This window comes from Enhydra lutris, unplaced genomic scaffold, assembly GCF_002288905.1.
Source record: "Enhydra lutris kenyoni isolate GAN:26980312 unplaced genomic scaffold, ASM228890v2 scaffoldscaffold6, whole genome shotgun sequence".
Lineage (NCBI taxonomy): Eukaryota > Metazoa > Chordata > Mammalia > Carnivora > Mustelidae > Enhydra > Enhydra lutris.
In genome coordinates, this window is record NW_019154090.1 from 1,486,325 (window position 1) to 1,501,636 (window position 15,312).

The 15,312-nt window shown below is 59.7% G+C and overlaps 1 protein-coding gene across 2 annotated transcripts in view; it reads right to left on the reverse strand.

The window, feature by feature from the left end:
* Positions 1-9,676: 9,676 nt before the first annotated feature.
* Positions 9,677-15,312, reverse strand: part of LOC111141536 (oxysterol binding protein like 2) — a 34,191-nt gene continuing 28,555 nt past the window's right edge. For both annotated transcript variants that reach the window (XM_022494146.1, XM_022494147.1), the window contains 4 exons: positions 13,969-14,097; positions 12,798-12,921; positions 11,564-11,654; positions 9,677-9,837 (listed from right to left, as the gene is read on the reverse strand). In XM_022494146.1, coding sequence (XP_022349854.1) covers positions 9,735-9,837; positions 11,564-11,654; positions 12,798-12,921; positions 13,969-14,097 — 447 coding nt within the window. In that variant the 3' untranslated portion in view covers positions 9,677-9,734. The remainder of the gene's footprint in view (positions 9,838-11,563; positions 11,655-12,797; positions 12,922-13,968; positions 14,098-15,312) is intronic.

Genomic DNA, 15,312 nt, shown 5'->3' on the forward strand with positions numbered 1-15,312 from the left:
TCCTCGGGCCCGCCCGCCGGCCAGGGCAGGAGCGCTGCGGGGCCGCCGGGCCGGCTCCGGGGCCGGGGGGCGCGCCACCCCGCGCCGCCCCCCCGCGAGCGCCCGCCCCCGCAGCTCGCGGCCCCGCGCGGCCCCCCGGCGTCACGCTGGCAGACGGGCGACACGGCCGCGGCGGGCCGAGTCCGGGGCCCCCCAGAGCCGCCGGCCCCGCGCACAGGGCCCCCCACCCGGGCTCGCCGGCCGCCCCCGCGCCCCACACCCCGGCCTCCGCGGACCCGACCCCGGCTCCGGCACCCCGATGGCGCAGGCCCCGCCCCCGCAGCCGGCCCCGCCCCCGGCGACCCCCCGCACCTGGCCCGCGCCGCGACTCGGCCGAGAGGCACCGTCCGGGCTCGCTCTTCCTCCTCAGCGCCTGCCGGGCCCCGCCGGAAGTCCCCTCTCTCTCCGCCCCTCCGGCCGCTCTCGCCGGCGATTGGGCTGCGTCAGGGGCGGGGCCGACGCTGAGCCGCCAGCGACTGGGAAGGACAGCCGTCCATCGGCCCTCCCCGGCCCGCCCCGCACTCGCGTTCCCTTCCGGCGGAAGTGTGGGCGGGCGGCGCGCGGGCCAGAGCGGCTCCTATTGTTGCTGTGTCATAGGGGCGCGGCGGCGGCCCCTGGCGGCGGCGTCCGGAACAGCGCGGCGGGCGCCGACAGAGCCGGGGGGCGTTGGAGTGCACACCCCCACCGTCGCGGGAGAGCTGCTGCATCTGCGGGGCGGGAGGGGCTGTCGCAGATTCACGGCCAGAGCGACACGCCAGGTCCCAAGACCTGCGGGAAACAGCCCGCACGCCAGGGGATCTAGGACGCTGGGGCTGGGGAGGGCCGACTTCTCGAGCCCAGGGATGTGTCGCCGAATCACAGCCCTGGACGTAGGGGTCCAGGAGTCAGCGGCCAAGACACCAGCGGTGGTCGTCTGGGGGGCGACGGAGACGCCGCGCTGCCTCCCTGTTCCCCCCGTGACAGTGCTGGAGTGGCTGCCCCCATTCTCCCCGGTGGGGGGTTCCCTACTTCCCCATTCTCCTTTTGGGGTCCCTTCCTTCCCCAGTCTCCCCGGGGTCTCCCATTCTCCCTTCGGGAATCTCCTTATTCCCCCTTTCTTCTCTTGGGTTCCCCCATTCCCCAGTGCTGGCATGACTGTCCCCATTCTGGAGGGTCTCCCTACTCCCCCCCATTCTCCTCTTGGGGTCCCCCATTCCCTCTATCCTCCCCTGGGGGTCCCGCATTCCCCTGTGATGACAGTGCTGGCATGGCTGCCCCCCATTCTCCCCTGGGGGGTTCTTCCTACTCCCTCCGTTCTCCTCTTGGGGTCCCCATATTCACCCATTCTCCCCCTGGGAGTCTCCCTGTTCTTCCCATTCTTTCCGGGGGGGGGCTGTTCCTCTGTGAGGACAGTGCTGGCATGGCTGCCCCTCATTGTCCCCTAGGCAGGTCTCCCTACTCCCCCCCATTCTCCCCTGGGGGTCCCCCGTTCTCCCGTGATGAGTGCTGGTGGCCGCCCCCCACATTCCCTCTGTGTGTGTTGTTCCCAGAGGCTGATGTGTGTGCTCAGAATGGAACAGAAGAGGCCACTGTCCATCAAGCCCGACTCGATGTTCACAAGGACCGGATGCCCTCCATTTCCACCCTGTGCTCTGCTGTGACACAGTAACCACGCGGGCACACCCACCCAGAGCCCTGGGCCCTCCCAGCCCGCACCAGAGACCCCTCCAAAAGCAAGGCCACTCTGCACCATGCTGCCTGACAATCTGTCACCTGTGTGTCAACTTTGTTAAGCTTTTCACAAAAAGTATCAAAGTGGAAGGTGGTTTTGTTTCGAAGATTTATTCGCGTTGATGCAGGTGAGTCTGGTGCGTTCACCTGAACCCTTCCATGACGTTCTGTATAATGGTCTCAGGTACAGCCACTTTTTTTTTTTTAAGATTTTTTATTTTAGAGAGAGTGAGCACAGGCAGGAGGAGGGACAGGGAGAGGATCTCCAGCAGATTCCCCGATTCCCCGCTGAGTGGGAGCCTGATGTAGGGCTCGATCCCAGGACCCCACAATCAGGATGTGAGTCAAAATCAAGAGCCAGGCACCCAGGTGCCCCTGAAGGAAAACCACTTCTGTAGCCATTGTTTTGTGATCTAAAGACTCACCAATTTTGCTTTGTTTTCGAAAACGTAGCTGTTTTTCATTTAAAAATGTTTATGTTGATAAATAATAAGCTTTTTACTTTTTAACTAGCAAATACTTCCACTTCATTTCATTTCCTAGTAAATACCAACAGAGCAAACCACACACACAAGCTCCCAGGGGCCCCAGAGACCACATGGGAGAGGGGCATGGCCCTGAGCCCATGACAGCAAGTGCCGTGCTGGTGACACTCAAGGAAACCAAAGACAACAAAGGCCGCCTGAACACGGGCCAGCGGGTGGGAAGAGTCAGGAAAAGTTAAGAATTGGCCACAGGAGGCCGCAGGGAAACCAATGTTGTGACCCGGAAGAGCATGGTTCCCTCCAGCCCGTGGCCTCGAGGGGCTCACCGGAGCACTTCCTTTCCTCGAGCTGGAGGCCTGTGTCTGAGGCTGGTTCCACGGCTTGTGTGCAAGAAGGACAGTGGCCGCAGGCAGACGAGTGTGGCCAAGGCCCCTGGGTGTGCCCGCCCCTGACTGTGGGGTGCTGTGGGGGACAACGCAGCGGGGTGGGCGGCCCAATGGCTCCCGCACAAGGGGTGGGCAGGGCATGGGGACTGTGGCGCCTGGACACATCACCAAAGGGGTATATCCAGCAAGAGGCACAGGAGAAGAGAGCCCACGCCATTCTTCATAAGAGAAACGCAAATTAAAACACACTGATGAGAAGGGCAGGAACCCCGAGAAGGGAGCGTGACAGGACTAAGTGCTGAGGCCGTGGCGGCCCCACGACAGCATGGTTCAGCAGCGGGGTTCCCACAATCGTCTTTCTTTCCTTTTAACGATCCTTTTTTTTCGGAGGGAATTGTAGGTTTAGTCCCAAGGTGAGCAGGAAGTACTGAGAGTTCCCATGTAAGCCTCCGCACGCACCTCCTCCTGCCGTCAGCATCCCCGCCGGCGGGCGCGTGTGTGACAGTCCACAGACCCTCAAGGACACGCAGTGTCGCCAATGGCCTGTCTCCCTGCACACCACCTGTGCGCTTGGACTAACGCGTGATGCAGACCCACCATCATAGTGTCACATGGAGTGGTCTCACCGCTGGTAGTCCCCTGCCCTCCTCCTGTCCATCCCTCTCTCCTCCCTAACCCCTGGCAAGCACTGACCACGTCTTTCCAATTTTTTTTTTATGGTGGTAGGATACACATGACATAAAATTCACCATCTTAACCCTCAGTGAGCCGTTCAGTGACGGAAATACACTCAACGATGCTGTGCCACATCAGTGTCCTGTCACCTTTCGAGACACCAACGCCCCCCCTCCCTGGTCCCCGTCGCCGCCATCCTACTCTCCCTCGCGTTCTGACGACCCTAGTATGTGACGTCGATGGAAGTCCCGCAGTCTTTGTCTTTCCGTGATGGGCTTGTCTCGCTGAGCGGGGCGTCCTCAAGGTCCGTCCACGTGGCAGCAGGTGTCTGGGTCCCCCCACCCCGGCTCGCGCAGAGCATGTGGTGTTCATCCGTCCATCCCCGGGCGGACACGGGCGGCCCCCGTGGCTCAGCAGTGGTGGGGAACACTGCTGTCGGCGTGGCCCGCAAACATCGCTCCGGGACCTCAGCGCAGTGGGATTTCCGGATCCTCTGGTGACGCTGTTGGTAACGTTCTCCGGAGCTGCGATCCTGTCTCCACAACAGCTGCCCCGCTCTGGATTCCCCGCAGCAGCCCGTTCCGGCCCGACCCGTGCAGTCTCGCCAACGCTCGGTGCAGGCCTGGCGCCCGCCGCCGCCGCCACTACCGCCGCTGCACGCCTCCTGGGCTGAGCTCTGGTTTGCATTCGCCAAGGGATTCGCGGGGCCGGGCGCCTTCTCGCCGACTTACTGGCCCTTTGTGCATCTTCTGTGCACAGGGTCCTCTGCCTGTTTTTGGATCAGGGTTTTGTTTGCTTCGAGAAATTCTCTGTGTATTCTGATGTCATTCTCCTGGCGGATGTCGTGTTTGTCTATATTTTCTCCCATTCTGTGGGTTGCATTTTTACCTGATACTGTCTGATGCACAAACATTGTTCTAAGTTTCCATCTTGTCCAATTTGTTTTGTTGTTACCTGTGCCTTCAATGTTCTACCCAAGAAATCACTGCCAAGTCCTACGTCGCTAAGCTTGTGCCCTATGCTTTCTTCTACAAGTTTTATGGTTGGGGCGCCTGGGTGGCTCAGTCGCTGGGCATCTGCCTTTGGCTCAGGTCATGATCCCAGGGTCCTGGGATCAAGCCCCACATCAGGGTCCCTGCTCAGTGGGGAGTCTGCTTCTCCCTCTGCCCCACCAATTTGTTCTCAGATAATGAAATATTTTTAAAAATAAATAAAAAAAATAAAAATTTTATGGTTTTGGGTGTGACATTCAGGTCTAATTTTGTAGAGGGTGTGAGGTAGGGGTCCAACTTTCCCAGCACTATTTGTTGAAAAGACTGTCCTTTCCCCCCTTGAATGGTCTTGACACCCTTGTCATCTGATCCTGTATGTTGCTGGTGACTATGAGACAATATGGATTTTGTCAGGTGCACACGGGGTGACCTTCAATAGAAGTTAGGGTTAGATCCCACTGTCTCCGGTTACCTGCTGTGAAATCTAGGGCAAGCCCACCTTCCTGCACTCCCTTTTCCTCCTCCACTGGTTGGACTGAGGGAATTGTGGGGATTAAGCACCCAAGACAGTAGGTACTGGCTCTGGCAGTGCTGAGTGCTCCATGATCCCAGTCATCGGACACCGCAGCCCGTAGGGGACCCTTATCTAGGCACCTGGGCATCCCAAGGGCATAAGCATCTCAGGGGCCATCTGTCCCTCTGACCAGAGCCACCGTGGCTATCCAGAGGACTGTCTCCACTCAGCTCGCACTCCTGGAAAGTGTGCGGCTGCTGGGTGCCTCAGACCCAGGGAGGCAGGTAGCAAAGACCCTCGAGTCAGACTACCACTGTGCTCTGGGCATTTCGTTGCTTTCAGCAATGGGCTCTGATCCCCAGGACAGAAGAGAGATGGTCACTCAGAGCTCCCCACTGCTCAGAGAACACAGACCCCTTCACCCGTCCAGTGGCCCGCCTGGTAGTGTCACAGGGTCCCTGAATCTCCTCTCCACCATGACAAGCAGTTTTCTGGAACATTCCATTTGCTGGGCCAATCCTACAGAACACACAGTCCAAACCTCTGGCATCGGTGCATGGGACTCGTCCGTAGCCCATCTGCAGCCCTTTCCAGAGAGGCCAGAACAGCCGAGACAATGAAAATTGTTCAGTGCCAAACAAATGTCAGTACAACCCATTTTCAAAGAAATCTGTATTTGGAGCTAGGGTTTAACACCGACCTTCGCAGACCTGTACCGGTCTCCCCCAAACAATCCAGGAGTGGTTGATTCTGTTTACAAGACGGGTACCGCCGCTTGTCACATATTACAAAAATAAATGCATCTCACGAGCATGCATTCTCGCCTGACATTTTCATGCTACGCTGACAGGATAAACAGTGCTGAAAGCCGGCCACGCACGCGCTCGCCAGGAAGGGGGGCCGGTGTCCGTGCTGTTGGCCGCCGCAGAGAGCACGCGGCCCTTTGCTGACCGTGTGACTTGGGGCAATTTGCTTGTCAAAGAGGCAAACCAGCTGTGCGACCACTGGGCTGACCGTCCGGTAAACCCCCAGCGACAGACACCAGGCGTGTCGCTCTCGCGCGGCGGAGCCTGCACACGGAGAACGCGGCAGCCAGCCTAGCCCAGCGGGACTCATCCCGAGGAGGGACCCCAATCTTTGTACCACTGCACACCCAAGAAAGTCCCATTTAAAAAAATATTTTAGGGGCGCCTGGGTGGTTCAGTGGGTTAGGGCCTCTGCCTTCAGCTCAGGTCATGGTCTCAGGGTCTCAGGGTCCTGAGACCTGCTCGGCAGGGAGCCTGCTTCCCCCCTCCCTCTGCCTGCCTCTCTGCCTGTGTCGAATAAATAAATAAAATATTTTTAAAAACTTATTTATTCATTTATTTAACACAGAGAGAGAGAGAGAAGGCACGCGCAAGCGGGAGCACAAGCCGGGGGAGTGGGAGAGGAGCAGCAGACTCCCCGCGAAACAAGGAGCCCGATGTGGGGCTCGATCCCAGGACCCTAGGATCATGACCTGAGCCAAAGGCAGACGCTATGACTGAGCCCCCCAGTCGCCCCCAAGAAAGTCCTTTGGAAGACGTTTGAAAGTCTGGATGCTGAGACAGAGAAACTGGATGGGGAGAGCGCTGTACTAACTGAACTTTGCCCCGGGCCCACCCTCCCTAGTGGGACGAAGCTCTTCCTGACCCTGCCCTTCTCCCCTGCTAGGGGAAGGGTGTCCCAAGGGGAAGGGTTACTGGTGCTTCTGGGCTAGGAAGCTTCCCAGTGCCGCCATCCTCCGTGCTCCCTGTGGATACTGGAGACTGGCAAAGCCAGTCAATCACCATCCCTCTTGGGGAGCACTTCTCGAAGAGCCAGTGTTCTCAGAAGCAGCTTCTGGTGAAGGCTGCCCAGAGGGCTGGCTAGATCTCGGGGAGCCTCCTGGCGTTTCTCTTGTCCTGCTCTGATTTCCTGACCCTGTGGTTCCAACAAGGACCCGCAGGCAGGTGGCATGTCCTCTGCATTCACTGTAAACGCCTCCCAGTGGGTGGGCTCCAGGCTCTGTCAGACACGAGGCCCTCGCCTCAGGCCCTGGGCCTGCCCGCGGTTCCCAGAGGCCGCCAGGCTGCACCTGATCCCTCTCCGAGCGCCAGGCCCGCTGGGTCTGCCAAAGGGTCCCCCACACCAGATCACATGTGTGGCAGGTCTGGGGGCAGCCCCTCCCACAAGCACAGGCATCATGAGCTTTGCTGGTGGGGTAGGAAGGGGCCGTGAGGCCGAGGAGGCGCTCAGCGCTGTTCCCCGGAGGCGCCCTGCCCGCGGCCCCTCCACCTCCATTCGCCGACATCCCGGGCAGCCAAGACCCTCCCGGAGCACCGCGTCTGCGGAGAAGGGGCCCTTGGACCTTCGCATCCCAAGTCCGCCCGTGCGGAGACGAGAGTGCTTGGGCTTCAGCATCTGTGGCAGCCTGGCATGGCCTACTGCGGTGACGCCCCTGACCTGCTTCTCCACAGCCTCCTCCCGGGCACGGGACACACGCACACCGGGGCCGCTCCAGGGCAGACTCGTGCTGGCTCCGCGCCCCAGACAGGACTGACCCCAACATGAGGTGGCCTGTGAAGTCCGGTCAGAGCCGGGGCCCCAGGACATTAGTCCGTATTATACACAAGACAAACTCCAAGACAGCTGTCTGTCTGTCCAGAGCGAACTCTCGGGGCCCGATAAATGCACAGAGTCCAGGGCCACGTAACGGAACCCAAACTTCAAAGGGGAACAAACCCAAATTTCAGGTTCTTTGGGGAAAGCACGCTCTACTTTTCATTCCCCAGGGACATTCTAAACTACAAAACAACTCTAAAAAGCTCCTGGGCCCACACGGCAAAGCCACAAGGACGTCACAGGGCCAAGGCAGCTGTCACAGTCCACACAGGCCAAGTGCACCAGCACCAGGTGCTTGTGTTTTTAAACGCATTTTCTACCAAAAAACTCCATTACAGACCAATATCTGACATCCAAGATTATCAGGGGAGACAAAGCAGAAGCTGTAAGTTTACATATCAGCATCTGCAGAAATGGCAGGTTAAAATCTGTAAGCGAAGGGACCAGGGACCGCAGACACACTAGGCCCTGGTGCCGGCCGTCCTGCCCTCCTCCAGTGCACAGGCCCGGCCCATGCAATGAGCCCCCGAACCCGTCCTTGCCGGCCAACTTAAACGCCCAAACCTTGGGGCGCCCGGGTGGCGCAGTGGGTTGAGCCTCTGCCTTCCGCTCAGGTCATGATCTCAGGGTCCTGGGATCGGCCCCACATCGGGCTCCCTGCTCAGTGGAAAGGCTGCTTTCCCCTCCCCCTCTGCCTGCCTCTCTGCCTACTTGTGATCTCTGTCTGTCAAGGAAATAAAAAAATTGTTTAAAAACAAAAGCCCAAACCTTGCTGGCCAGTGACTGGTGGCGTGAGAGATGGATTCATCCAGAACAAGTAGCTCAAACGCCCTCAATCCTGTCATTCTAAAGTGTCCTGGGGTTGTGCCCTTAGACACTTTCAGCCTGCGCTTGCCCGCGGGTGACAAGCCCGGCTCCCCCAGCCACAGGCACACAGGGTCCCCCACTCAGACAGCCAAAGTCTCCTCTCGGAATAGCGTCCCCTGTGAGCCTGCGCCAGCCGCCCGCTCCCCTCCACGTCCAGCGGATCACCCTCGGTTCCTCCCCACACCGGGCCTTCCAGTGTCCAAAGGTACAAAATCAAGCCGTCAGGACAAGTATTCGCTTTTAAAAGTGTTTTAATTACAAATGTGATGTTGAAGCCTGGACACACAGTGACGACACCCTCTCCCGAGAACCCGCCGCTCCCTACGTGCGACCGCGTGTGCCTGAGTGTGCAAGTGTGTGCGTGCACTCGGCGGAAGGCCTTCCGCTCGGAGCTCTGCTGTGCCCTGTGGCGGTGACATTTCTACAGAAAGGCCACAGTCACTTGAAAAGATGTTTGCTAAATGGACACTTAGTTTTTGTTAAGTAATTTTAATTACAGGCTGCTCTGGACCCTCCTGCGGTGCCCGCCCGCTGGGACTCGCCCGCGTCTGAACGCACATGCTGGGCAGACGGGGACACGGCTGGTCGCAGGCGTGGACAAGGCGCTGCAGGCCGGGACACTGGCTCTGTGATGCAGTGTGGCCCGCGCTGACGAGGATGCCCTGGTGACAAGAGGAGCGGACGAGGGCAGAGGCAGGGCTCCCTTCCCCGCTGGGAGCGGCCCGGGGAGTTTGGTCGACAACCCTCGAGTTTCCGGCCGACCCAGAGTGTCAGGGTAATGCTTCCTCTTGGACAGACAATTGGGGATTAATGCATATGCTCTTCAGCAAAATACTATTCAAGTAGTTTTAACTTAAATATTTTAAAAGTAATTTTACATTATCGAAGATTGGTAAAAAATACAGAATCTGACAACTTTTCATTTCATTCAATCTGCTGCTTTGACAACCTCCACTCCCGCACTACTGTCATTCCTGGCCTGGGGAAAGCTCTTCCAAGGACTTTCAGATCCATCTTCCCTGTTACTGGTTCACGTCCGACAGTCCCGGAAGCCCTGCGCCCCTGCGTGACGAGGAGGACTGTGAAGGGATTTACGACTATGGGAGCCCCTCCCGGTCACGGGCTTTAGTTACAAACTTTACAGGGAAGAGGGTGCGTGCGGTCAGCGACACAGCCCAGCCAGGTCCCGTCGGCGGAGGAACTGCAAAGGGTTTCCCTTTTCCACCCTCGACGGGAACATGATGAGCCCAAGTGAAGCTTTACAGAGGCTGCGACAGTAGCAGAATGTTTGGCAAAATCGAAAGTTAATTAGAATAAAACCCCCAGCAGGGACGGTGGTGCCGCTGCGTGCACGGTCGCTGGAGAAGCCGGTCTCTGCTGCGGCCGGAGCTCCGGGAAGCCTCTTGGCGCAGTCCAGCCTCCGGTGCCGCGGCCGCTCCAGCCCTCAGTAGATATCCGGGCAGCGGGAGAAATTCCGCTCAAAGTAACCCCCGGTGTACAACCAGTCGGGCGTCCCCGTGTGCGGGTTGCTGCCCTGGTGGAACCACCTGCAACACAGACGAGGGCTCGGGAGGCGCGCGCAGTCAGGGCCGTGCTCCCCCGCCCTGAGGACGCGGCCCCCCACGGCAGCGGCCCGGGCGGCGACTTCAGTTGAGAACACCTAATCACGCCTAATCACGCCTTCACTGGCACGGACGCGGTCCCCTACGAACAAGCCTGGGGTTCGCCAGCCAAAGCCCAAGGATTTAATAGAAAACACGCTGCGCCAGCGGCGAAGACTGACGTCTGCTCCGCGGGGCCTGCACCTCTCAGGATGGGAGCGCGCACTGCTGCGCCTTCCCGCGGAGCCTGTGTCGGGCCGTGCGGAGGGGAGGGCCAGCGGGTGGAGGGGAGAGCCTGAGGGCAGAGGGACGACAGTGGCCACCACCGGGCCACGTTTTAAGCCATGCGCCCTAGGAAGACCCCACTGGCTCCCGTGGGGCACCTGTGCCCCTGTGCCATCCACCATCCTGACCATCCCCACCCCCCCACCGAGCGCCCGCACCTGCAGCCCTCCCATAACCCCAGCCCCCACCCCATGACCCCCACCCCTCTCCTCCAAGCCCTACCCCATTCCATGGCACCGCACCCCCACTGTGCTCCCACTCCTGCAGCCCCCCATCTCCTCCCCCTGCACCCCTCCTTACTCCGCCCCCACACCTCTGCCGTCCCCGTCCCTCCTCTGCCCCTGCAGCCCCCTCCTGCCCACCCCTGCGCCCCTCCCCCGACCCCCTGGGCCACCTCTACTTCTGTTGCACGACATGAAGACAACAGAGGATAGTGGGTGTGGGGGCTCACAGGGTAGAAGTCACCATCTTAGGACGAAATATCATTACCTCCACAATGTACTTTTAAAATCAACTACTTAGAGAAAAACAATGAAATAAGGTTAACTCTTTTTAAGCTTTTTCTGGAAGGAAGCCAATTCCAAATATCAAACTCCTGAAAGCATGGTATTAAACCGGGAGCCCAAGCACAAGGAGTCTGCTGTAAGAATGTCGGTCACGTGACCGTGGCTGGAGGCTCCCATCCCGGAGTCTGAAGCGTGATGGGAAGGAACGGAGCCAACAGCGCGCGGCCGCCTCAACACGGCTGTGGGGTCGCGCGTGAACAGACACACGTTTCTCGTTATGCTTAAGCGTCACAGCACTTACCTCACTGAGCCCTCGTGGTGCGGGTCATTCTCCCCTTGCCCCGGACAAGTGACAAACCGCAAGTCCCCACGATTCCACAGGGAGAAGCAGGCGGCAGCCCCGGGGGGCAGCGTCCGCTGTCTTTCTGTGTCTCTGTCACCTGGTCTGAGCACAGGTGTGTCCTGGCCGACGGGCGCCCCGGGACACACGGGGCACCATGCCCCACCCCCCGCATCCCCTCAGGCCACCTGTGCCACGTGGCAGGTGGTGTGGAGAAGAGCAGCCAAGCAAGCCGCGGGGCGACGGCTCAGCACACGGCTTCTTCCACGGCGCTGCCCGTCCGGAAGCTGGGCCTGCCTCCTGCTAACGGCTTGGTCCAGACTACGTTTCCTTCTAAAACGTGCCCTATCTGAGCAGAGCGCTCGGGGTCAGACACGCCGCGGCAGGACCGCGAGCCCGGGTCTGAGGTGACCTGTGCCTGCACCGCGGGCCCGTCTGCGCTGTGGGCCCCACGCTAATGGGGCCCCAGGAGAGCTTCTGCTCAGCCCCAGGGGCACATGGAGCCCTCACCACTACCCCCTCCCAACCACCGAGGCCTCACCTTGTCTGCCACTCAGCCTCGTGTTTGGCTCGCTCTCTCCGGGCCTCCCTCTGCTTCTCCTCCAGCCGCTCCTTCTCCTGGCTCGCCAGATCTGGGGCCAAGCACACGACAGCACTGACGGTGAAGCTTCCAGCCGACCTCAAGCAGAGCAGACACCGGGACGCCCCCACCCCCGCACCTGAGACCAACAGTCACACCGGCCAGAAATGTCACTGGGGGGCGCCTGGGTGGCTCAGTGGGTTAAAGCCTCTGCCTTCGGCTCAGGTCATGATCTCGGGGTCCTGGGATCGAGCCCCGCATCGGGCTCTCTGCTCAGCAGGGAGCCTGCTTCCTCCTCTCTCTCTACCTGCCTCTCTGCCTGCTTGTGATCTCTGTCTGTCAAATAAATAAATAAAATCTCTAAAAAAAAAAAAAAAAAAGAAATGTCATTGGTAAACCAAACTCCGTCACGAGCGCACGGTGGCGCCCGGACACCAGTGGGGCCACAGCGAGGGGCAGGCTGTGTGCCCGCACCACACGGGCATGCTGCACAGCCTGTGAAACGGCACCACGCAGGGGTGCGGTGAGGCTCACGGGCAACCTGACCCACAGGGCAGGGACAGCAGGAGCCGCTTCCCATGGACCCGGCCCGCAGCTCAGCTGCCACGCGGGAGCCCGAGGGCCGCTGCCTGGTCGCGATTGCGAGCTTAGAGGCTGGTTCTCGAGAGAGGGGTCTGCACGTCGGCCAGCCCACCCTGAGCAGTCTCTCTCTCCACTGAATGCCCACTGTGTACACAAATCCCAGGGCCACTTCGGACAGCCCTCTGGGGAGTCATGGGCTGCTGACCTGACCGAGGCGGCAAGGGAGGGAGCCCGCGGCCGGCTCCCTGGTCACACGGACGTGTCCGCAGTACACGAGAGGCCGAGCCTGGGACAGGGGCCTACTTTTCATGAACAAACGTGCCCTCTTTGGAATGCCACCCCAATGTCTGCGGGCACTAGCAAAGCCTGGGGGTCCTGTAGTTCGCACGCATTCTGTTTCATTGCCTTCTTCCTGTCATTTAATTGTATTAATGCATTTAATTAATTAATTAATTAAATAATTAATGCAATTAATTAATTGCAAAACGATCAGCCTGCGATTAGCTAGCTTCCTTAGAACTCTTCCAGCACGGAGAGAGCACGAGACGCACTGTGCTGCGCGTCCCTCTCTGCACCTGCGGCCCGTGTGCCCCTGCCCCGCCCGCGTGCGCACCCATGTCGCCGTTCTCCATGCCGCGGATGTCAGGACGTAAGCGGCAGTCCGTGGGGGGCAGCGTCTCCTCCATGCCGCGCTGCAGCTCGTTGAGGCTGACGGTGAAACTGCTGAAATTGTACATCTGGGGAAAGAGGCACAGGCGCCGTTGCTCTGAACAGCCCTGGCTCCTGTGGACGGCTCACGGCGCGAAGCCATGGGAGCAGTGGAGCGTCACCCGCTGCCCCGCCGATCCCCCGCCCAGGTGCGGCCTGAGAGCCACACACGTGCCCCTGCTCCCCACAGGTCCGGAGAAGGCCCCGGCACGGCCTTAGACACGGGGTCAGAGGCAGGAGCCGCGGCCGCCCCCCACTCCGGCTCCGTTCCTGGGCCCGGGGCGCACCCAGTGTCTGGCAGGCGGCTCCACACAGACTGAGCCGAAGGACGGAGAAATGGGCGCTATTTTAAAAGAGGAATTCCCTCAAAATACATAAGCCTTTTTTTCATTCCATCATACTGTTCACATCCTGATGAGAGCAAACCCTAGCCAGCGAGGTAACAGGTACACAAGGGGGTGTTTGGTTTCCTTTCACTTACGTACACATGTTCTGCCACGTTAACAGGACAAGAAATACAATAAGAAACCGTGTAATATGTTTATGTACAATTTACATATGAACAAGATAATTAGCAGTAGATATTAAAGTAAATTTATTGCACGTTATTACATTTACTATACAGTTACTTCATATGTGGTATGTTATTAGACACAGTATGACCTCACTACATGTAATATAAATGAAGAACACACACCAAAATGCATTTAAGCCTCTAAATTGATAAGTGAGAAAAACCGCCTCAGACCAACCCTGAAGCACCTTCAGGCCCCGGAGGCCGCAGGTCATCTAGAGCAGACAGGGTCACGCGCGGCACGAGCTGGGGCACGGCACGCCTGCACGACATGTGGGCAGAGCATGGCCTTCGCCTCAGGCCTGGCCTTGGCGGGGGCTCCGGGAGGGCCAGGGGCGCCCACGGCTCACTCTGCAGCACGGTCCGACCGGGGGACAGAGGGCCCCTGAGCTCCGGGACAACGGCCTGAGGCGGCGTGTGCACAGCCCCAGGGAACAACTGAGGGGCCTTGCCAGGGTTCAGGGGCACAGAAAGTCCCGGACCTGCAGGGGGGCGTACGAACCTGGGCAGAGTTGGGGGGCCGAGTGTTGACCCTCCAGAGTAGCTTGCTGCCAGGAATGACCTGCACCGTCTCCTGAACCTCGGGCACGGCGTCCGCCACGTCACCTTCGGCTTTCTGGGAGCCGTCATCCTGAAACACAGAACACCTTGGGACGGCCGGCCCGGAGGGACAGCTCTGCGTGAGCAACTGTCCAGCCAGCGGCAGCCCTGGGCAGAGCGAGACGGGCTCGCCAGCGAGGAGAAGATGCGGTCGTGCTCTCTTTGCCGGGGCTCCCCCGAGAGAGGGCAGGGAACCGGCAGCAAGGCAGGGCCTTCCTGGGGGGAGAAGCCCGCCCAGCTCCAAGCATCGCCTGCGAGTCTGCTCGAGTCTGCTCGCCGCTGCAGGGGCCACGCCTTCCCAAACAGCGGGTCCGGTTCGAGCTAAGGGAGGCGCTCCTGAGCCGGAGCCAGTCCCCTCACACCACAGCCCGGCCCGCAGTCGAGAACTGGCTCGCACCTGGGGTTTCATGGCGCCTCAGCACTTCCACACTGAGCCCCAGCTGGAGAGCACCTCAGCAGAAAAACATGCAACGACCACCTTACTTTGCAAACTCAGTGGGGCCTGGAGAAAGAAGTGGGCCCCACGCGGCTGTTCCAGAATGCTGGACTACGACACAGTGGCCTCAGGAACCCCCAGCCGACTCCGACAGGGTGAGGTATTGCTTGCCGCAGGCCACGGGGTTTGCTACCAGAAAGTTCGGGAAAGGCAGCTCAGGGATGAGTGTTCACGTAGAACTCCCTCTCACATCTAGGTCACCCAAAGGACAGCGGAGCTAAGCTAAGTCTCCACGTTCTTTAAATGGAACTTTCCTTTTTTCGGAAGTCAAGAGCACGGTCAGAAGAAGGCCACACAGCCAGATGCTGACGCCCTGGGGAAGGCCCAGCACCTTCGGGAGAGAAACACTGAACACTCTGGGTCTGGCCCGTGACTTCTTACCTCGCAACATCGGACGCCTCTTTTGAACTTTCTAGTCTGAGGCTCGAGTAACTAGGCCCGAGGGCACCAGAATCCCAGAGCTCCCGGGGAAGCCCTGTGGCGAAAACACTGCGACTGTGGGACATACCCTGAACTGAAAACACAGGCGCGACACTCTCTGGGTGCCTCAACAGGGTCTCGGAGAACAAGCGTCAGCGAGCTGGCAGGTCACAAGCAAGCACGCAGACCGCAGGGTCGCCAGAGAGAAACACGGGTGCCTGTGCACTCTGCCAGGCTTAGGGGGACGTGGTGGCAAACCAAGGAACCCCAGGCCATCTGATAACGCAGCCTGTGCACAACCCGCACACAGACGAGCCCGAGCCCCACGCA